General features: G+C 35.7%; 1 protein-coding gene across 4 annotated transcripts; it reads right to left on the bottom strand.

Annotated features, from left to right (window-relative positions):
• Positions 1-8,406: 8,406 nt before the first annotated feature.
• LOC140862980 (U-box domain-containing protein 35-like) lies at positions 8,407-20,705 on the bottom strand. Of its 4 annotated transcripts, none has more exons than XM_073266038.1 (10): positions 20,346-20,705; positions 19,747-19,978; positions 19,197-19,307; positions 18,998-19,112; positions 12,459-12,637; positions 11,642-11,934; positions 11,355-11,456; positions 10,280-10,708; positions 9,171-9,923; positions 8,407-8,867 (listed from the first exon to the last, which is right to left on the bottom strand). In XM_073266038.1, exons 2-10 carry the CDS (start codon positions 19,946-19,948, stop codon positions 8,685-8,687), a joined length of 2,367 nt encoding a protein of 788 aa, XP_073122139.1. In that variant the 5' UTR covers positions 19,949-19,978; positions 20,346-20,705; the 3' UTR covers positions 8,407-8,684. The 4 variants fall into 4 exon arrangements, with proteins under 4 accessions (XP_073122139.1, XP_073122137.1, XP_073122138.1 ...); XM_073266036.1 differs by having other exon boundaries at positions 18,998-19,119; positions 19,186-19,307; positions 20,346-20,704; XM_073266037.1 differs by having other exon boundaries at positions 18,998-19,119; positions 19,186-19,307; positions 19,747-19,975; positions 20,346-20,704.
• Between the last annotated feature and the right edge of the window lie 1,545 nt (positions 20,706-22,250).

The following is a 22,250-nucleotide window of genomic DNA, read 5'->3' as shown; positions in this document are numbered from 1 at the left end:
TTAAGAAGGTCTCACCATCTCTGAGTCTCCTACTTCTTGCCATCACCTGCAAATCATTACAGAGATGTGAGCCACAGCCGGTATCCAATACCCAAAAAGAAGAGTTAAGTGAAATGTTTACTTCAATGTAGAACATACCTTTTCCAGAACCATTCTGGTCAAGATATTCCTTGCAATTACGCTTCCAATGTCCAGGTTTCTTACAGTGATGACAGATGTCATTAGTCTTGTTAGCCTTAACTGGTGTGGCTACCACAACGGGACTCGGAGCTTGCCTCTTCAAGGGCACGTTCTTTTTGGGAGCTTGGAAGGAACGCTTCTTTCCTTTCCCATGTGGTCTATTCTTTGAACCAGATGAAGATCCCACATAAAGAACCGGCTTTTCTTTCTTGATTGTGGATTCAAACGTAACAAGCATGTTAACCAACTCCTCAAGGGTTGGATCTAACCTGTTCATGTTGAAATTCACCACAAAAGGATCAAATGAGCTAGGCAGTGACAAGAGCAACATGTCTGTGGTCAACTCAGTTGGTAGCACAAGATCCATGCTAACGAGTTTCTCCACGAGCCCAATCAACTTCAGGCCATGCTCATGGACCGAAGCCCCATCTCGCATGCGCAAAGTGATTGGCTCCTTGACAATCGCATGTCGAAGTGGGCGTGTTTGTTCACCAAATAGTTCTTTGAGATGCAAATGAATGTCAGCAGCATGCTTTGCACTCTCAAAACGTCGCTGAAGCTCATCATTCATAGAAGCCTGCATATAACACTTGGCTTTCAAGTCATGGTCACACCAATCCTTGTAAGTCTGTAGCTCCTCAGGGCTACAATCAGTCGGAGCCGTATCAGGGGGCGACTCATCAAGTGTGTATGCAATCCTTTCCGAGTTCAAGACGATTTTCAGATTTCTTAGCCAATCAAGGTAATTTGGACCAGTCAGTAAATGTTTGTCGAGTATAGTAGATAGCGGATTGCGAATTGATGACATTGTCAAAACTTGTACTGAAAAATAATAACAGATAAATGTCAATGGCTATTTTAAAATATTTAATAAGATATAAAGTATGGACTTTAACTTTATAAATATTTACTCCCACTGTTTTGACATTTTTACTACCCTCTAGTAAAAACGGAAAACTCCTTTCCTTAGTAGGTACATAAGGTCCAATTAGCCAATTACGATCCCGAATAATATCAGCCAATCATAATTCTAAAAGGTAGTTTCCAATTGCATCTCCATGCAACCCTTACGTAAACTTTTGTCTCACGCTTGATTAGGACCCAATAATATGACGTCGTTCATCTTTACGTGTCAAGCCTTACCCATCGATATCGAACCTTAATGGACGGTCTCCATGAGTTCCCCCAATAATATGAGCCGAAGTCATGGGAGTTTCACGTAGTTCACATCACCATGTCAATGGATGTCACAGCTTTCCGGCATCCAAAACCCCCCCAATAATATGAGCCGAGTATTGAATACGGGTAGCGTTCGTCATGCATCCATTGTCGATGGAAGACATGGAAATTATAAACACATTTATAATTCCCCTTTTCGGGCTTGATATAAATTTTGAATCTAATTCAAAATGAGGGTTTTTAATTTTTAAAAGGTCTCATCATTAATTTTAAAGATCGCCATGTTTGATCGTATGTTTGCCGGATTCATGCAACTTTGTTATTATAAAATAATAACGCACATACTAATTAATAAGGATGATCAATCGCCCCAAAAAACTATTTGGCCTATGTGAGCCAAACACGGGCCTAGGTCCAATTCCTAGGGAATGCATGGGATGCAAATGCAACAATTACATAAGCTTCCAATATTTACATGTCTTGGATCTTCATAATTCATTATGGCCCACCATCTTCCAATCTTGAACTTCCGCTATCAAATATTTTACATGAAAATATCCATGGCAAATAGGGATACATCTCATGGGGTGGGAACGGGCCATAAACCAAGCCCACTTTGTAATTTGATAATTATTACAACCATTCAACACAAAATATCCTAGCATACACCTAGCAAATTGGTCTTGGGCTTTTAATCATCCTTCATGCACAATAACACATATCATACACCATCAATTAATTATCTCAATAATCAATTGATCAAATATTATATTTCTTGGTCCAATCACTAACCACCACAATTATAAAATAAATTAACAAAATAAACAAACACCTTTGTTTACTTTCAAATTAATTTATTTATAGTTGAATTTCTTGTAAATCACAATTTACTATAAATAATCAAAGTCACACTTTAACTATTTATTTTATGAGAAAAATCACATATTATAAAGTTTAATTTTTCATAAAAATCAACTATAATATATTTAACAATTTAGGGCCTATGACACATGATATTCCAAAACACCTTTTGAAAAACTCAAGTCGTCATAGTCGTCACCGAAACTCCGTCGCCGGATTCCGGCCAAAAAATATTTTTTTATTATTATTAAAAATATGGGGCAGCCCACGGCTGCCCCTAGGACACCTTCGGGCAGCCCAAGGGCTGCCCGAAAATAAAAAAATAATTTTTATAAAATTTGCCCTAAAAGTTAAAATATTGATTTTCTCATGCGGTTAGAAATTGACCTCAACATAATATCCAACAAATACTACACAAAAGAGTAACCTAGGTTCTGATACCACTGAAGGGGATCGGTTAACTCGTGTCCGGAAACGCAGCGGAAATATAAAATTTTTAATAAAAGAAATCCGAGCACTTGTGTAGTATTCAAAAACTCAAACAACCATAGGGTGTTTAGAATTTTACCTATCAATCTCAAAGATTGATTTATGGCTCCAACCAAGTTGATAAACAACTAGGCTCTTGAAAAATGGTAGACTCAATCTACAAGCTTCCAAGAGCACTCCTTGCTCAAAATGGATTCAACTCTTCGAGCCTCCGAATTAGGTCCACGACTAGACGATCTAAATCCACTCTAAATATGCACTAGAATATTTAGAGGATTTTTCATTGAGATTTTTCTTTTCTTCTTCCACAAAAATTGAAAGAAAAAACTTGGAGAGAAATATAGAGTGTTCGGCCACCTCCTTTAAAAATTGGAATGGAATGTATTGTGTGTGTGTATATATTATTCCAAATAATATATTAAAGGAGAGGGATTAATGAGTACAATTAAGCCATGCATGGAAAAATGCAAGACATGCATGGAAAATTGCAAACCATCTTACAACCCTTCAAATTTCATACACACATATATATATCATATATATATATATATACATATATATATATATATATATATATACACGCCTATATATATATATACATATATAAATATATATATTCAAATGTCATTTGAACTTATTTTTAATTAATTATTAAACCTAAAACCATTTAAGTTTAATCAATTAATTAAATTTAACTTGAACCCATTCAAGTCCACTAGTATCAATAATTATACAACACTATATTAATTTGAGCTCTACTAGACTCAATAGTGTTTAATTAATTCAACACTTGAATTAATTTAATTATTTGTACATTAAAATGTCTACTAGTGTTAAATTAATTCAACACTTGAATTAATTAACTAAGTTCAAAATAATAGTTTAGAAAATCACCATTTTCATAAACTAATTATTTTAAGTCAACTTTTAATCTTGGAACACATTCACAAATTAAAATTTACTTATTCCATTCATTCTCCAATTTAGAAGTCAAACTTCTAATTTATTTTACTTATAAACTCCTTTATAAGTTGTTCAACACATTGAACTTATTTTAATCTCAACGGGATCTAGAAAGCTAGTACTTGTGTGACCCTCAATGGTTCACTGATACAACTAGCAGTGGGTTCACATCTCCATGTGATTCGGGATCAACAAGTCCCTTATATGAGCATACCCTATATAGCTCCATTCTTATTAATCAACACATTGATAATAAGAACGTCAGAAAACTCAAGTCTGATAGTACCCAACCAGTCATGTAAACATCTAGCAGCATTGCTTACATGACTCCCTAGGTATCAAATGATAGTGCCTGCAAGAACCAATCAATTATGGTTAGCGTACAGTACGGTCCCTTCAACTCATATATCCCGACCGATTCGACAACCATTAGTTTATCGAGAGTTGTCATTGAATCGATAACTATGTGTCATGCCGTAGTTGCATCGAAAGTGTAATTCAAGAAACTCCTTTCTTAATTACCACTTACTCTGATCAGAGATTTCAAGCTACGTATGCATGATATAACATAGGATATCCATACCCGTAGGTAAGCGGTGAATCCCCGACTACAATGCATTGACTCCTATATGTTTCGTCACAACACCCAACATTGCCACCTGATGACCCCAGCTGAGTCGGTAAACAAGTCAAAGTGAAGCACTAGCATATAGAGTCTCCATGTTGTCTCGGGTTATAGGACTAATGTTGTACAACCATAAACTAGGACTTCTCCACTCGATAAGTGAGAACCACTTGAAAAATCCTTTAGGGAGGGTTGTTCAGTGCACTCTACAAGGAGCACCTATTTGCATGCTTGGACATCTCCATGTCCCCTACCAATGAAACATGGTACTCACATCGCAAATACTAGTCTCAAGCTCGAGCGGCCTTTATCCTTCTTTATGGCGGCTGAATCGACTAGGAACAGTTTAGAATATACAGTATTCCAAATATGAGTTTCATGATAGTCATCACATGACCATCTCATATTCTTTCTACTATTTGTATATTCAAGGGCTTTATCTATGCAGCTTGCATGGGTATAAAGATAAAGATGTGCCAAATTAAATAATGTCAAATATTATTAAAATAAAGATTGTCATACAAGAGTTCTCTCAAGGACCATCGGCCAACACATTTGCTCGACGGGCACCTACTCTAACACGAAGAACTTCTGTTGATACTCCTCAATAGACATCGTCCCCTGTCGCAATCCGAGTAACTCAGTAAATTTCTCTGGCGAAGGGCTGGAGGAAAATACAATCTCTGGAAAGCAGTACGAAACTCAGCCCAAGTAGCTGCTCCTTTCGCTGCTATAAATGGTGCGGAAGTAGATATACACCACTTCTTTTCTAAACCCTCTAGTAGAAAACCAAGAGTCTTCATCTTTTCCTCATCCGTGAAACGAAACTCTCTGAAGCAATGCTCCATCCTCTCTAGCCAGTCATCTGCAGCCTCTGGGTCTCGCCTCCTGATAATGGCTTAGGGCTCACCTGCATAAATCTATGCATGCTGACTCATCTCCGCTCCTCACGGTGTCCACAGCGATGTCTATGATCGTCTCTGCCGTCCCAACGACCACCGCCTCCACTATCGTGGCTCTCGTCGTAGTCTGCCATCTGTCAAATTATAACAAAAAAATTCTTAATCCGCTTTACTAATTCCTAGTTGCAATGCGCTCTGATACCAATAAATGTAGCAACCCTACCTGGATCCACTATATAATCAGAGTTAATTAGCGCATGTAATAAATACTTAAAGCGTAAAGAGCGAATAATTTAAATACAACAAATTAAATCGGCAGAATACAACCGACGACAACAAAAGTGTATAATACTCTTATACAACCAAATCGAAGTCTTAGGGTAAAAAACCCTACCACTAAACTCTCACTAAAACAGGCACCGACCTCAATCCTGCTGCGAATCACCTGGACCGTCCAGCCTCAAACCTTCTCCTCCACAAGGTATCCCAAGAACACAAAACATAGGGGGCATGAGCGACAATGCTCAATACGGAAAAAATGATATATAAACAAATATGCAGCAGACAAATGACTTTAAAATACTGGGTAAAATAGTCTAATCAGGGCGCCATGAATACACAGTATCGTGCTAAGAGAGCGACTCCACGTGGTACTCGTGTATTCCCCTATAAACTATAGTGTCTATTCCACCATCGTGGTCGCTCCTAATGATAGCAAAACCAGGGGCTGAGCCTCCCCACACACGAATCCATAAGGAGTAGCTCATCACCGATGGAACTGTCATGACTCACTCATACCAGATGCAGTCCAGTGTAAAAACATGCATGTGATAAAGCCGTAAAACATGGTAAAACACATATAGCACATACTCATGCAACATATAAGCATATATATCATGTTGGCTATCTCGGTCAGTACTTACGTACCTCTAACTCTGCAGACCAAAACCTAGCACCACTGGTCTAGATCTCACGCCTACAAGTCCACACTACTGTGACTACAATGAAAATACTCATGCATCACTATTTAAGCTCTAAAAGCCTTAATTAAGCTATTTCATACTCCTAAATATTTTTAGTAAGTCAACGCTATACCTGCGTCCGTCGTCAGCCCACTGATGACGCTTGCCTCGAAACTTAGGCACAGCTTCGCTACGACGCCAGGATCGTCATGCTGATTTCGGATTCCCAATAGGATGCTTAGATATCCCTAGATTTGACTAGAAAAGCTAAGAAATGAGAGAGAGAAGAGTGAAGCTGCGAGTTGCAAATGAGCCACAGATCCTATATTTATAGACGGAGATCGGACCATTCGATCCCTGATCGGAACGTCCGAACGCGAACGGAATGTCCGAACGCCTATCGGAGCGTCCGATGTCCCATCTAGTTCGTAAGCAATGATGTCACCTTGCTGACCTCACTTATGACGTCACCCCTGCACGAACGGAGCGTCCGATCCGTCCAAGACCCATTCTCTTAATTATTTAGTTTAAATGGTGATTAAACCCCTTAATCATCGTATTTTGGGTACGGGTCACTACATTATCTCGGATAGTACGTCCTTACCTATAAACAGCAGTCCTAGCAATCTGGCTCACAATTCCAAGCATATAACCAGATAAGTATCATATCACTTATTGCTTACTAAAAGTCTTAATTAGAATAATAGCTACTCCCAAAAGCTATTAAGAGTCTAAACTTATATATGCGTCTATCGTCAGCCCTTTGAAGTCAAAGACCCAGCCTCTTGACACAGCTCTGCCGCTACTCTGGAAGCAGCCCACTAGTGATTGTGCCTCTATCGAATGGCTAGAACGCCTAATAACACACAACAAAGGAGAGAAGAAGTTGGAAATGAGCAATGAATTGTGATCTCGGATGGCTTATTTTTAGGTATCGATCAGAAGCTCTGATCCCTGCATGCAAGCCACGTTCCGAACTGGCTACTTCGGAAGCTCCGATCTCCACTTCGGATCTTCCGATCCCATACATGCAACGACGTGTCTAAAGCCTCTTGACACCTAAGTGGTTACCTGGGTTCGGACCTTCTGAACACCCACGTGTCTTTGTGTAGTTGACACCTCACAATTTGCATGGCCTAACTCACTTAGGACATTCCGATCCTAGTTCGGATCTTTCGAACTTTACCGATGCCTCCGATCTTGATTCTGAATAGTTTGGTGCTTCCGAACTCATTTCGGATCTTCCGAACTCTTCGGAGGGTCCGAAACCTGGAATTTGTTTCAGAACTTGTTTAAGCCATATATTTGTTATAATTAATAACCCTTATTCTTGTTTAGCTTTTAATCATCTTAAAATGAGAATCGGGTTACTAAAGAATTAGGGTAAAGATTTCTTTAGTTGCACATGCGACACTGTTATGTGTGCTCAAAGATATAATTATAGTTCATATAGAACCCTTGTTGATCTAGTGGTTGTAGATTGATCGGGATATATGAGATGAAAGAGATATACTATACGCTAAACATTATCGATTAGTTCTTGTAGGAACTATCAGTAGCACCAAGAGAATCATGGGACGATACGACTAGATGCTCTTACAATGATTCAATGGGTCCAAACAAAACCGAGTTTTGACATTCTTACGATTAGGGAGTTGATGCATAGAATGAAACTGATAATGATAATCCCGAATTAGGGATGAATATTGTCTTGAATCATAAAGAGTTGTGAACTCGCGTCTAGTTGTATCTATGAACCATCGAGAGTCACACAATTATTGTTTTCTGTGTACCCATTAAGATAAATAAAGCCAAATAGTTGAATTTTATGGGATCAAATAACGAGCTTATAAAATGTTTATAAGAGTTTTGGAGAATTTGAGAGTCAGGCTACTAAAAATAGTGCATCCATAATCAAAAGAACACTAAAAAAAGAGTATCTATTATTGTACTCATTTTTCTTTTCTTATGGGTTTTCCCAGTAGACTTTACTATCGTCAAGGTTTTAACAAAACAATACTATGGTCCCAACGTCTTCTCCAATTAAACTTCTCGCCATGTATGTTTATAAAGAAATAGTTGCGTGAAAAAGCATCTAAAAGGAAATAGTATAAATAGTTTTGTTTATAGTTGATTAATGTAATTGTTGAATTACATGCAAATAGCTCAATTAGTGTGATTGTAGGATTTATATTGAGAGACAATATAATTCAATTGTAAGTCATTATCTAAATTCTCTTTCCTCTTGTCTGCTTTTAAATTTATAACAGATACATCCATACAAGTATTTCAATAATCTATAATTTTGATCTACACATATCAAATATGTTGATTTGAAATCTCCTCATGAATTCACCCCACTCATCCAAACACATTCTAATGAAATTGAAGTCCTCTTATTTCAACACTTTTCCTATCACTACTCTCACACTGCTTTATACATTTGGGAGCATTTAAGAATGAATACAAACACCTTTTTACAAACCAAACCACAATGGGATATTGACAGCAGATCACATTTCCTTAGTGTTTTCCAGATTTCCATTCCATGATAGCAGAAAGAAGGGTGTAATTTGGTGTAAGACTTTTGTGAGGCAATGACAAGTGGGTTTTCGGAGACGTATTTTTCTTCTCAAGCCACATTTCGATTGCAACTCTTTCATAAGTATACCCATCCGCAGCAACACATGGGTCTGTCATAATCCCCTGAAATAAAAAATTGTATAAGTCATTCATACGTGAACAAAACATGGCAGGAGGCGAGTTTCTTGAACAAGTGATTCGACCATATCCTTTGCAAATATTTAGGACTGATTATCTATGCTATACAAACAATTATCGGTGATGACAGTGGTATTAGTTAAATCATGTAAACTGCATAACAATGCAAACATCGCGGTTCAATTTTGATGCCGCATAGAAAACCTAATGACAACAGAGACAATCAATACTTCACAAAGCAACAAAAATAAAATGACAGTCATAGAATTGAGAGACATAAAAGAAAACCTTGAGAATAGGACAGATGAAATGGTTAGGAGGTGGGGTCCCAGAAGGTAATGCTGATTCTCGAGCTCTTTCCGCAACTTCTTTTAGTTCCTCCAAAGCTGGTAAAACTTGGTCGTGTAAATCGGGCCGGTCTCTTCCCTTAAGTTCAGTGCACTTTAATGCCGTTCTAGCCAAATTTTTTGTTTCTTCAATGGGCCATACACCGGCTGCTTGATCCAATATCTCGATAAAACGATCTTTGTCCATTGCAACTTCTACAATATGAGCCAGGCCTTTGGCTGGTTTTGCTGTCAGCAATTGCAGAATAACAATTCCTAACGCATAGACATCAGACTTGGGGGATACTTGTCCGGTTCTTTGGTACTCAGGATCAATATAGCCAAGTGTACCCACTAGGGCCGTGTCCTTGTAGTTCAATGACATTGAAAAAGAATCTTCAATAATCATTGCCGCAAGGCCCACATCTCCAATTTTACTTACGTAGTTATGGTCAAGCAAGATGTTTGCCGGTTTTAAATCACAATGAACGATGGCATTTGGCTTCGAGTTGTGAAGGAAGACAAGAGCCGAAGCTACCTCCCATGCGATTCGGTATCTGTCAAACCATAAAAGTGGAGGTGTATTGTTTTTCTTGAGTAGTCTATCCTCGAGGTTACCATTCTCCATAAACTCATACACCAGGCAAGCATGATCAGGACATGCACCAAGAAGAATCAGCAAGTGTGGATGGCGAATTTGGCTTAAAATTTCCAACTACAAACAACCAAGAAATAATAAAAAAACTTTGTTGATGCGAGATGCAGAAATAACTTGTTTTCACTTTTTATTGGATCCTAAATCATAGAATATCGTGAATTAAGAATGCAACACATAACACAATTGACGCGATCCAATTATGAAGGCTTCTATCCACGAAACAATGTCCAAAGAACTAAATTCTTCCGAATATCTTTTAGTTTAGGTAACAATTATCATGAGATAAATATGATTGTAAATCTCTCCTAGAAGTAAAATTGTACAGAAGATATACCATAATTCTCAGCACAAAATCTGATACCAGAAAATATTCTTTGATTTCTGATAATTCTTTTTAGGGAAATTAGGCATACCTCCTGCAGGAATTGTTTAGTTCTACTAGCTTCCTTGGCATGGAGAATTTTCACAGCCGCAGTGATGTGATGAAAACTGCCTTTATACACACTTCCATATGCTCCATTCCCAAGCTTAAGATTATCAGAAAATGATGAAGTCGCAGATGTGACTTCTTCCCAAGTAAATCTTCGGTACTGATAGAAAGAACCCATCAAGGCATTTTCGAGATTTTCCTTTTCTTTGGCTTCGCGTGATGCTCTAACTTCTGCCACTTTTCTTTCTGCAGCTTCTCTTTCAGCACATTCATTAACAAAAGCAGCTTCTCTTTTAGCAGCTTCGTATCTCTCTTTCTCCTGCCTGGCTAACTTTGTTAATTCCTCCTCTTTTAAACTTACTCGCTTAAGTGAATTTTCTTCGTCCAAATGCCGTTCGTGAAGTTCGTTAAGCTGATCCAAAGCAAGAAAGTGAACATAATACGCATCATAAATACATCTTGAAACAAGAGAAAAGATCAGGAGAATATGCAAAGAAGCAAAAACAAATGCCGTTCAAGTTGGAGTTTTCAGAAACTATTAATGGTAATATTTTAGCAGGAAGGTAATCCATATCATATACAGGTAGCGTTTGAGATTGCTTCCAAAAAGTGCTTATGAGATTTTCCTGCACAAATTTTTTTCACTTTTTGGAAACAATCCCTAATACTTCCAGTGTCCTCAAAAGAGCTAGACAGTAAGCGAGCGGCCACCCGTTGCCTGGCGCCTAGGAAGTTTTTTATATCTAATTATTCTACTTTTTATTTTCCATATTTCTTCAACAATTGCTCCGTATCGGATTCAAACTCAAAATCCACGACATCTTTCTCCTCTTCATCCGTCTCTTACATCTTCAACATTTTCATCTCCACCATCAACAATCCATCCTTGTGTCATAGTTGCCTCACTAACAAGAAGCACATCGGGCTGCCTAGATGGTGGCCGATTAATGCGGCACGCCTTAGTAAAAATCAGGGCGCTAGATGACCACTCACCGTCAAGGCGATCCTAGACAACACCTTTTAGTAAACTTATCATATATCATATATTCAAAATATACCTTCCTAGATGCCTCAATCGATTCGCCCTGGGCCATTGCATACATTCCTCTGACATGGCGGAGCTCAATTCTCAATTTTTCTAGCTCAAAATTGATGTTGGCCTACAGAAAACGAATAAAAAAACTCATGCAACGTCTATAATTTTGCAGGACTTATCTGGGATGAATGCATGAGAAAAGAGCTAAATAGACGTATTTCGATCTTTTCATCACTTCAATTTTGAAAGATGACTTTATTTTGTTTATAAGATTATTGAGAATGTGTCCGAACAATACAAATCGCACACCTGATTCTCAGCGGAGGTTTCAGAAGTTGAAGCTTGATCCCATGAAGGAGTGCCTACCATTGAGCTTTTGCCGCTAGAAATTTGGCTGGATACTTCATTAATATCTGAACCATAGGCAAAATCATCTCTCTCATCTACAGCAGTGAGAGATGAATTCATGGAATGCATAATTCCACTAGAAAGTATTCTATTATGAAGAGAGGTCTTGTTCAAAGTTTGAAAACGCTGCACTGGTAGTGAAGATGAACGCAACTGAGACATTGAACCCGCGGAAGAACTTTGGTCTGTCGACTCTGACACACATAAGTAGAAAAAATAATTCGATTAGCAGCAAACCATGACTGTTTATACACAAGTGGATATTTTCATTAAGAAACATGTTTAAAATCAAGTTCGTCATTATACAAGAGAAAACAAACTCCAATAGACAATTCAAACGAGGCTATTACAGACAAAACTCGAATCTCTTTCAGCACATTTCAATAGCCTCGTTTGAATTGTCAATGACTTAAAAATTCTTACATTTTTATTTTTATATTAAATTGTCGAACAAAATAAGTTGTCATTGTAAAAAAAAGTTTGGAAAATGAGAAACAAATCAAATGAGCCAGGCAACGAAAATTTTAGTGAGCAAAAATGAATTTGAGAATAATTTGGAATGTAAAGGAGAATGTTGGGGATATATTCAATTAAATTTATATGATCTGAAAAATATATAGTTTCTTCCTTTAAAAAAATTAATTAAAAGGACCTAGTTTAACAGATGAGCCAAACATCCTCGAAACCAGAATGCAAAGTCAAAAGTCTGAAAAGCTACCTGTTTGTGAGCTCAAAGAATCACGTGTGAAACAACTTGCATTGGAACCATCGTCTCTCATGATTTTTATCGATTTTGAATCCGATGGGCGCACCGATGACAATTTTCCTTTAGAAACAGCATAGACAGTGCAAAAAGATGGACAGCCTCCTGATATTTTTGATGATAAAATTTGTGCCCTGCGAATACAAGAAATATTTTGTGTTCGTCACACACATTTATCTATTTTTCAAGTTTTTTTGCTCTTATCTACTCAATGCATGTATATAAATAAATATAATTTCAGTGGAAGAATTTTTAAGGGAGATCCCTTTTTTCGCATGAACTCTATCTTTAGGCCATTACATACCCGACTGTATATCAGTTTCTCATTCCACTGGTTAACACCTCCCGAAAAGTCACCCATATAAGTTAAAAAGGCACGTTATTTAGAATCCTCACAGTCAGTAATGTTAGTAACACAAAGAAATGCGGATAACTTTCCAGGAGCAATTCTGCAACCATCTAATATGGCAGCAGATTTTGGAATATGGGATACTGAGAATTCAATTGTGGAGTGATCGATTCATTGATGGAACCAAATATCAGACATATCTATCTTGAGAACTGATAACTGAAGCATGTGTGCGCGTGAAGGAAGACAAAATATGCAGTCAGATTTCCAAATACACAATAGGTCTGTCACTAAGTTCAATGGGGAGGAATCCATAGAAGCAAGTTACGTGGATTGAACTATCTTATTTCCTATTGTTCACTGAAATTTATAACCTGAAAAAAACAATTTCCCAAGTAACTGAAACCTTCCCTGAGTTCTTGATACTTAATATATGTAAACCAGTGACAGAACTAGAGGGAAAATTAGCCAGTGAGAAATCATTTTTAACGTAATTCTGCTGACCTCAGAGATCTGCATCAAACCCAATCAAAGTCATCAGAATTGGTAGCTGATGAAATTGGTTCTTGGACTTATCAATTGCAAAAGCAAAACATGGTAAGCTCATGCACCACTAACCATCCTGTTTCACGCTATTTAATATATTCAACATCGTCGCCAATTTCACAGTTATTTCATAGCTAAGGTTGATGATGTGAGGGTGCCAAGAAATATCAAAGAAGCAGTAGAAGAACATATGGAAAGAAGCACTTTTAGAGGAGATGAAAGCATTGATTGAGAACCAAACGTAGGATGTTGATTTTCCTTAAAAAGAAAAAACAGAAAACAAAAAACAAAGTATAATATTGGTAACAAGGAGGTCTCAAAAGTGAAAAACAAAGCAAACCATAATATAGAAAGGTACAAGGCCTAACAGGTTGCTCTAAGAATAAAAAAACCAATGCGATAGACTATAAGGAAACATTTGCTTCAATTGCCAAGTAAAACACCATTGAAGATCTAGTCTCCGGCGAGTAACATGGATTGGGAACTTCGCCAACCAGATGAAAGGATGCAATTTGAGAGAAGATTGGATGAGGAAGTGTTTACGAGATTCCTCTAGGATTTGGGACAAAATAATGCGGAGGAAAGGATTTTAATTTAAGACACCTTTATAAAAGCTCGAAAAATCAACTTGAGCTTGTTTTAAGAAGTTGAGCACTACATTGAGCAACTCGGGCTGCAAACAAGAAGAAACTGACTACAACATGTAGATGCAGCAGGGAAATATATGAGATGTTATGGATGAGATAAGCAATCTAAAGGAAAATGTGCAGCTTAATTTTCAAGTAAAGGAATTGGGGAGCACAAAAGTATTTTCCTGGACTGGATATCCCGAAAGTCGAAAGGAATCTTCATATCACAAAGGAAACAAGAATGTTTCATGGAACGAGTGTTAAAGCATCTAGATGCACTTCCGTCGAACTTTGTATCTTCTTTTAAGCAAATTGAAAGCATAAAGAATGTTCTCGCCAAGACATCTACAACTCTTGGGAGGCCGGATTCAGCACAATCACGCCAAGTTTAGCGCCAATATTGACTCCATGCTAATAACATTTGCTGGTCAACTCAATGAAATAATGATATTCCTCCTGTAGAAGCCGGGTAATGCCAAAAAGAGGGGAGTAAGGATGGAAGAGCCAAGAAAGTATAAAACAAGTGGATCAGGCTCAGGGAAGCACAGTGGTTCAAGTAGTTTAAAATTAATCTACCAACTGTTCATAAATTATTTTCTGAACATGTTGTGTGAATTATTGAATTGTTACGAGTTTCGGATGGTTAAGTTTAAAGCCAGCTGAAGTGGGTTATAAAAGTATTGTACTAATCAAAATCTTTCAGTGGAACACCATCCTATAGCAAGAAGAAGGGGAGAAAGAGATTTCCTGAACAACCATAAACAAATTATGTCATTTACATTCTGCAATCACTTTCTCGCAACATTTATTTATGTAGTTTTTCGGATCTTCGTGTTTTAATCTAGCTGTTTTATCCAATCATTCAATGAGTCCGACATACTCTTTCCGCACTGATAAAATATCTTCAGTAGTTGTCAGTTGCATCCAAGTTCCAACAATCCATCCAATTGAATTAATTTTTAGTTGCTAAACAAACTAGAACCATTTTAATTTGAAAATTCATAAAATGTTGCGGTGTTTATTCATCATACCTCCAAACATAGCCAATCCTAACAAAAACATGTTTTGGGAAAAAGTTTGATCAATATTTTAGGAGATGAAACTTTATGTTTACTATTAGGGAAAATTGCAATTTTAGTCTTGTAAGGTGGCCTATTTTGGATTTCAGTCCGGTAACTTGTCAAATTTTGGTTTTCATATAATAAGTTGGTTTTTTCTTTGGTTTTGGTCTTTTTCGATCGGAAACCATTAAACGGACCAGATTTTGTTTTTTGGCACTGGTGTATCCTACCTAGTATGTCTTAAAATCTATGTAAGCAAAAGAAAAGAAAAAAAAAAACAAGGAAAAAGGCCACCTGATTCAATAACAATTTTTTTGCTAATTCTGAAAGTTTTAAATATCACAAAATTAATCAAGTTGATGTTCCGATACCTTAATTATAGGCTGAAAAACACAAGAACAATTATAAAGAAATTTAAGCACCTATGACAAGAGAATGAATGAATGATACACCCAAGACAGCAGAACAAAACAAAGTCAATCACACTAAACCAGCTATATTATTTCAAAGAAAAGCACCAACGACAACAAAACAATTAGCTTTAAAGATCTGCTCTCCTTTCATACCTTTTGATTGTCATCTTCAAGGCCAACTATCTTTAGCATTAAGAACGCTCTCAGTTTTAAATCTATCTTCTTCTATCTTTTCTCCATAGCAACTAGTACAGAGAGAAAATTTGGTAGGGGTGTGTGTTTTATGACTAGGAAGCTGCTGGGTAATAATGGGGATTTGGACTTGGAGGGAAAGGACAACTTTTTCCCTCTTTTTTGGAATTTACGTGGCTTGTTTCTTGCTTTTTTTTTCTTTTATTTTGATTACATGGATTTTAAGACATGCTAGGTAGGATATACCGGTCGAAAAGGTCCAAAACCAAAGAAGGAGCTAAGTTGTTCACAACTTGGTTGGAGCCCTAAATCAATCTTTTGAGATTGATAGGTATAAATATCTTAAACACCCTATGGATGTTTAATACTTTTGAATGCTACACATGTGCTCGGTTTTTACATAAAATTTTAAACTTCCGTTGCGCTTCCAGGCACAAGAGAACCGATCCAACAAGTGGTATCTAGAGCCTAGGTTGCTCTTTATTGTGTAACATTTGTTGAATATTATGTTGAGATCAATTTTTAACCGCATGAGAAAATCATTTTTATCAACTTATGGGCTGTTTTGAAAAAAATATTTGGGGTCGTTTCGGGCAGCCCACGGGGCGGTTTGGGCAGCCAGTATATAAAAAAAAAATTGGGTTGGCCGGAATCCGCCGACGGAGCTCCGGCAACGACTTTGACGACTAGTGTTTTCAAAAGGTGTTTTGGGATATCCAAGTGTCAAGGGCCCTAAGTTGTTAAAATTGTAATTTTTATGAAAAATGAAATTTTATAAAGTATGTATTTTCTCATGAAATAAATAATTAAAGTGTGAATTTGATTATTTATAGTAAATTGTGATTTACAAGAAATTCGGTTATAAATAAATTAATTGGAAAGTAAAAAAAGGTGTTTGCTTATTTTGTTAATTTAATTTATAATTGTGGCGGTTAGTGATTGGACCAAGATATATAATATTTAATCAATTGATTATTGTGATAATTAATTGATGGTATATGATATGTGATATTATGCATGAAGGATGATAAAAAACCCAAGCCCAATTTGCTAGATGTATGCTAGGATATTTTGTGTTGAATGAGTTGTAATAATTATCAAATTTAAAGTGGACTAGGTTTATAGCCCGTTCCCACCTCATGACATATATCCATATTTGCCATGAATATTTTAATGTAAAATATTTGATAGTGGAAGATCAAGATTGGAAGATGGTGGGCCATGATGAATTATGAAGATCCAAGACTTGTAAATATTGAAAGCTTATGTAATTGTTGTATTTGCATCCCGTGCATTTCCTAGGATTGGATCTAGGCCCGTATTTGGCTCACACGGGCCAAATAATATTGGGGCGATTGATCATCCTTGTTAATTTAATGTTTATAATAGATGCATGATATATTATAAATAATGAGTATGTGCGTTATTATTTTATAAAAACCAACTTGTTGTATGAAAAGCAAAATTTGACAAGTTACTGGACTGAAATCCAGAATAGGCCAACTTATGGGACTAAAATTGCAATTTTTCCTTAATATTATTTATCTAGTGAAAAAGTTCTAATGTAAATGCAAAGTTATGAAAAATTTTAGGGTTAATCAAATATACTGCCCTGTGAATGACGAGATTGCTGAAACCCTTCATGACTATAACTCACCGTTTTTTTCAAATCTTGAGCACAAATACTCCTAAAAACACATACGTACAAGAGTGTTTGTGCTCAAGATTTGAAAATACTGGGAGTTAATAGATTATTTTTTTCATGGAGGGGTTTAGCAATCTTGAGATTCATAGTGAAATATACGTGATTAACCCAAGATTTTATTATGGAAGTGCATTATTGACTGTGAGAATTTTATGTTTATTTCAGATTTTATGTGATATCTATCTGAGAATGACTAATGAGATAAAGAACGATGAGAATATTATAATTTTAACGTAGCTCGGTCAACATGACCTACGTCTACGGAGATACTGAATGTGGGGATCATAAAAGTGTTGAGGCTAAAAGAAGGAGTTTTTTATTTCAACAACTTCTTTGTATAATTGTAGCTTTTGGTGATTAGTGGACTTGTTTGATCTCTCCACATGACCACCGTAGACATAGGTCATGATGATGGAATGATGTTAAATCAGGTGTTCTTATTGTTCTTTACTGCATTCATCATTACTCACATGCACATCACAAAAAGAAAAAATTGCAAGTTACAAGTCCTAAAATATTGTTTTCCCATGGAGTAGGTCGATTGAACTGAACCACATTAAAATCATCTGTGTTTTTATTTTAACTTTCAGTTTTAGTTTTATTAATAGCACTAACTATAAACTTGGCAAAATAATAAAAACAGAACAAAAATATTTTAAATATATTATCATTAAATTGTGTTTGAATTGGTATTCGTGTAGATGATGATAGGAGTAAGATATCAAAATAATTTAAAATAAAGCATATAGATTTTAAAAAATATACGCTACAGAGTAATTTGGTGAGAGTTGAATTAAATATAATGATGGTGCAGTGAAGTGCAAAATAGACAAAAATAGATATTTGGAAAAAAAAAATTAAAATGACATGATAAATACATGATTTTATTTGGAAGAATGAGAAACAGGTTTTAGACCCTAAAACCAAATAATTGCTTAAAGTTCCCGCAGATGCAAACTAGACGGAGGATGTTGATAATCTGTGATACGCCACGAATGGGTCCATCACATGGTTGAGCCTAAGTGAGGCCCACAGACTAAGCGCTAAGGCCTGGGTCCAAGCCTAAGAGGTAAAATCACCCCATGAGAGTAGGTGATGGAAGTGAGAGTGGTTGGTTAAGCAAGTGCTAGTTATGAGAGAGGAGTTAGAGGCTAAGGTACTAAGGTGCTGAGAGGTGTGCCAAGGAGTGAGGTTGTGGATTGTGGGTGAAGTACTTGGAGTTGGAGTTAGAAGTGGTAGAGGGGAGATGCAATAATTTCCCCAAGCATGAGATCGAGCTACCATGGAAGGAATTTGTGAGGTCATTTGGCTATATAGAGTAATGCAAGACCTGTATATCAAGAATTCAGCTTGCACAAGACTATTTATTGATAGCAAATCTAGAATCAGTATTATTAGTGATTCAATTCAGCATGATCCAATGAAACATTTTACGTGCTGATCGAAGTATTTTATTTATCGGTTGAACATGTCGTTTCATTAAGCATGAACAAAGATATATTGGAGAGCAGAAGAAAACAAGCTTCTCATCAGAATTTGTTGTGAAACTGTCAAACTGTCAAACATGATGCTTTTATAACTCATAAATACACTTAGTACCTTGAGAAAAATGGACGAGAAGAAACACCTATCACAAGTTTATCGATCATATGTTGTCGAATTTCCGAAGATATTGCAGATACAACGTCATCTGATTCAATTTGCTCAATTTCCGCTTGCACCTGCAAGTGAAACTCTTTTATAAGCACCACAGCACGGCAATCTTTTGAGAGATAATCCATCCTGACCTTTTTCTGACTACATAACTTCTTGTGAGGAAGAAGCTTCGCATTCACTTGGCTTTCTATATCCTTTCTATATGCAGCTGCAACGTCACCTCGTACCCCAGATATAGGAATATAATTTCCCACTGGAGCAAAATACAAGATAACCAGAATGAGTTTTTTATGAGTTAAAAAGAGTTGTACCAAGCTCCCAAATCTAAGATAGTTTATATTTCCTTCATCAGTTTTCCGGCGTTGATGGCATTTGATGTTTCTAAGTACACTTTTAACTCTAGTTGTCATTACATATAACAAAATTCTATCTGCAGAATGACGAAAGTTAGGTTTCTAAAAAAGTATATGCTTCATGATTAACTACATTTCCATCAAGAATTCACCTGACTATAATAAACTCTTACTATCGCTCATATAAAGTTCAAAAATCAAATTGGAAAACAAAATCTATAAACTACATTTCTCAGATATCCCAATCTCATGGATTATTAAACAACTAAAGTACCACCCTTTGGTCTCTGATATAATCTTGTTCTTCATAAACGGTGAAGTTCAAGGAAAAAACCTTACTTGGCGTTGGAATTCTCGATATCTTGGGGCGGACATGTATCAACTTGAAGTGCATCTGTTGTTCTGGAACAAATTTCTCCAATGCCCATTTCACAGTATATTTGTCTTTTCTACCTCCACTCAAAGCTACTGCAACAACTGAATCTGACAGAGATGGCAATCTGTCCAAGCCTTCCACCACATTAAATTTTTTCCCCTCCATCTTAAAACAATGGTACTTCAAAACAATCTGCTGCAACATCAAAAGATTTGAGAACTTGATATTATATGCATGTTCACTCTTGTTAAGTCCACTAAGATAGAAATTTAAGTTTCTTGTTACGCATTCTGTAGGTATTAGATATACTTAAATGCAAAATAAATTAAAATTTAGAACACATTGGTTAAACTCCAAGGCTTCAAGAAAATCAGGAGAACGCCTTTCTATGCAAACCCGCGACAACCTACCAACAGAAACATACATTTTCCAGCATTTCTTGAAGCCTTTACTTTAAATTAAACAAGAAAAACGAAATTTATAACAACCCAGAAAAGGAAAAAATTCAGATGATCTCCAAAAAAACAGCAATAAAGCAAGAACAAGAGCAAGAATCACATACTCAAATTCCCACTTGAAATTTGACATTCTCTGTTTCGGGGCACAAATAAATGAAACACGCGCTTGGATAATCCTGGGAAGTTTCGCATGAATGACGAGTGCATCAACGTGCAATGTATATATACAGAGACACATTTATCATATGTACTCAAACCAATTAGAGTTCATTGTGTCGGTTTTGTTTTGGATATGAAGTATTGAGTAAAATGGGGTTGAAAACAGGTCATATGGTTAGTTTGTACCAAAAACACCTCAGGAAAACCTAAAAATTTTATAAATATAAAAGCAAACTTCAACAAACACTACCCGTGTCTTCTTTTATATACGTTGAAAAGTTGTAAATGAGAAAGGTTTAATTTGTTTTGTAATGTTCGGATATTCGATTCTTTTTGTATGTTTTATGTACTTTTCGAAAGGAACAAGTGGGCTCAAAAAATTGAACAAAACCCTAAGTCAACTCAACCATCCAATGGTATCCTCGTTGGAGCATTCAACAACAACCACTTGATTCTTCAATAGGACTAATTTGATTTACCAACTTTGCTTTATTTTCAATCCAACTTGAATTTAAATAATAATTTTAGAAGTTGCTAATTATTTATGAAAATATCAACATTTTAGATTTTATTTAAAAAAAAATTTCAAATTATTATAAAATTTCAAAAAATATTTTCTCAAATAGATGACGACGTCTAGTATTTGGATAGTTGTTGACTCAAAAAACTTGAGAACCTATCAAATAAGATCAATCCACCAACATTTTTCTCCGGTGAGCTATTGCACAAGACATGTCTATTACGTTTTACTCAATTAGCTTAATTTGTAAGCTAATGCATTGCTTTGTGGGTTTCTCAGTGTGCACCAAATAGTATTTGTTGCGAGTTCCATCGTGATTAATAAATTTTTAAAAACACAAATAAGTGTATATATAAATGATATTTAGATGATTGATTTGATTGTAAATTGTAATAATATACGATTCTATTTTCTCATTCATTCTCTTCTCTCATTTATATTATTCTCTACTAAATTACATATAACATGTTATCAGCACGAGTACTCTTCAAAGTAGAACTCATAAATAAATTTTATTCGTAGCCTTTGTATGGATGCTCTTGATGAAGCACAATATGTAGATTTCATATTGATGCTCTCGAAATAGCATAAAAATTATCTTATGTTAATAATTTTAGTTTTATAATGCTCCTGAAGTAGTACAACATTTAGATTTGATATTGATGCTCCTAAAGAAGCACAAATTTTATTTTCATGTTGATGCTCCTGAAGAAGCACAAATTTTTAATATGATATTGATGTTCTTGAAGTAACATAATATATTTTTATATTGATAATCTTAATGGATAAAATATAAGTATATAATAGTTATCAATATTCCTAAATAAAATTATCCAAAATCTTAAGTTTATCAGTATTCTTGATAATTAGAAATACATTTGCTTTTATACAATTTTATATTTTTGTACTGTGTTGGGAAATTAATGTTTTTCTCAATGCATTGATTTTTTTATATTCCACAACATTAATCGATGTTATTGCTTGTTTTATATCAAGAAGATTTATTCTTTATTTGTCATTTGAACCTTTGGGCTCCGCTTGCATAGAAATATTTCAAATTCATGGATTTTAAATGCATTTTTGTTGTTTAGAGAAGTAGCATCACAAACATCAAATCCACTTCTTTTATGTTTATATGATAATTCATGATAGTTATGATGAATTTTAAGTTCATCCAATAAAGTGGTGATTTAGAATCCTTTTTAATCTATCTAAGTAATGTGTAAATAATTATGTTATGAATTTGAGATTTCTCTATGTTTCATTGTTAACACTAAGATTATAATCGAAATCCACGGATTTGAAACACTTCAATCCAAACGCAACCTTG

The sequence above is a fragment of the Henckelia pumila genome, chromosome 4, assembly GCF_033568475.1.
Source record: "Henckelia pumila isolate YLH828 chromosome 4, ASM3356847v2, whole genome shotgun sequence".
NCBI classification, from domain to species: Eukaryota; Viridiplantae; Streptophyta; class Magnoliopsida; order Lamiales; family Gesneriaceae; genus Henckelia; species Henckelia pumila.
The sequence above is the reverse complement of the archived record's forward strand: the minus strand, read 5'-3'. Positions and strand labels throughout refer to the sequence as shown.

Bases quoted from the DNA above. Each gene is read 5' to 3' on its own strand.
- LOC140862980 (XM_073266036.1), bottom strand. From the start codon at position 19,948: ATGGAGGGGAAAAAATTTAATGTGGTGGAAGGCTTGGACAGATTGCCA. The intron at 11,457-11,641 runs GTGTGCGATTTG...CGTTTTCTGTAG, and splicing joins AAACCTCCGCTGAGAATCAG to GCCAACATCAATTTTGAGCT. The intron at 9,924-10,279 runs GTATGCCTAATT...GGTTGTTTGTAG, and splicing joins CTAAACAATTCCTGCAGGAG to TTGGAAATTTTAAGCCAAAT.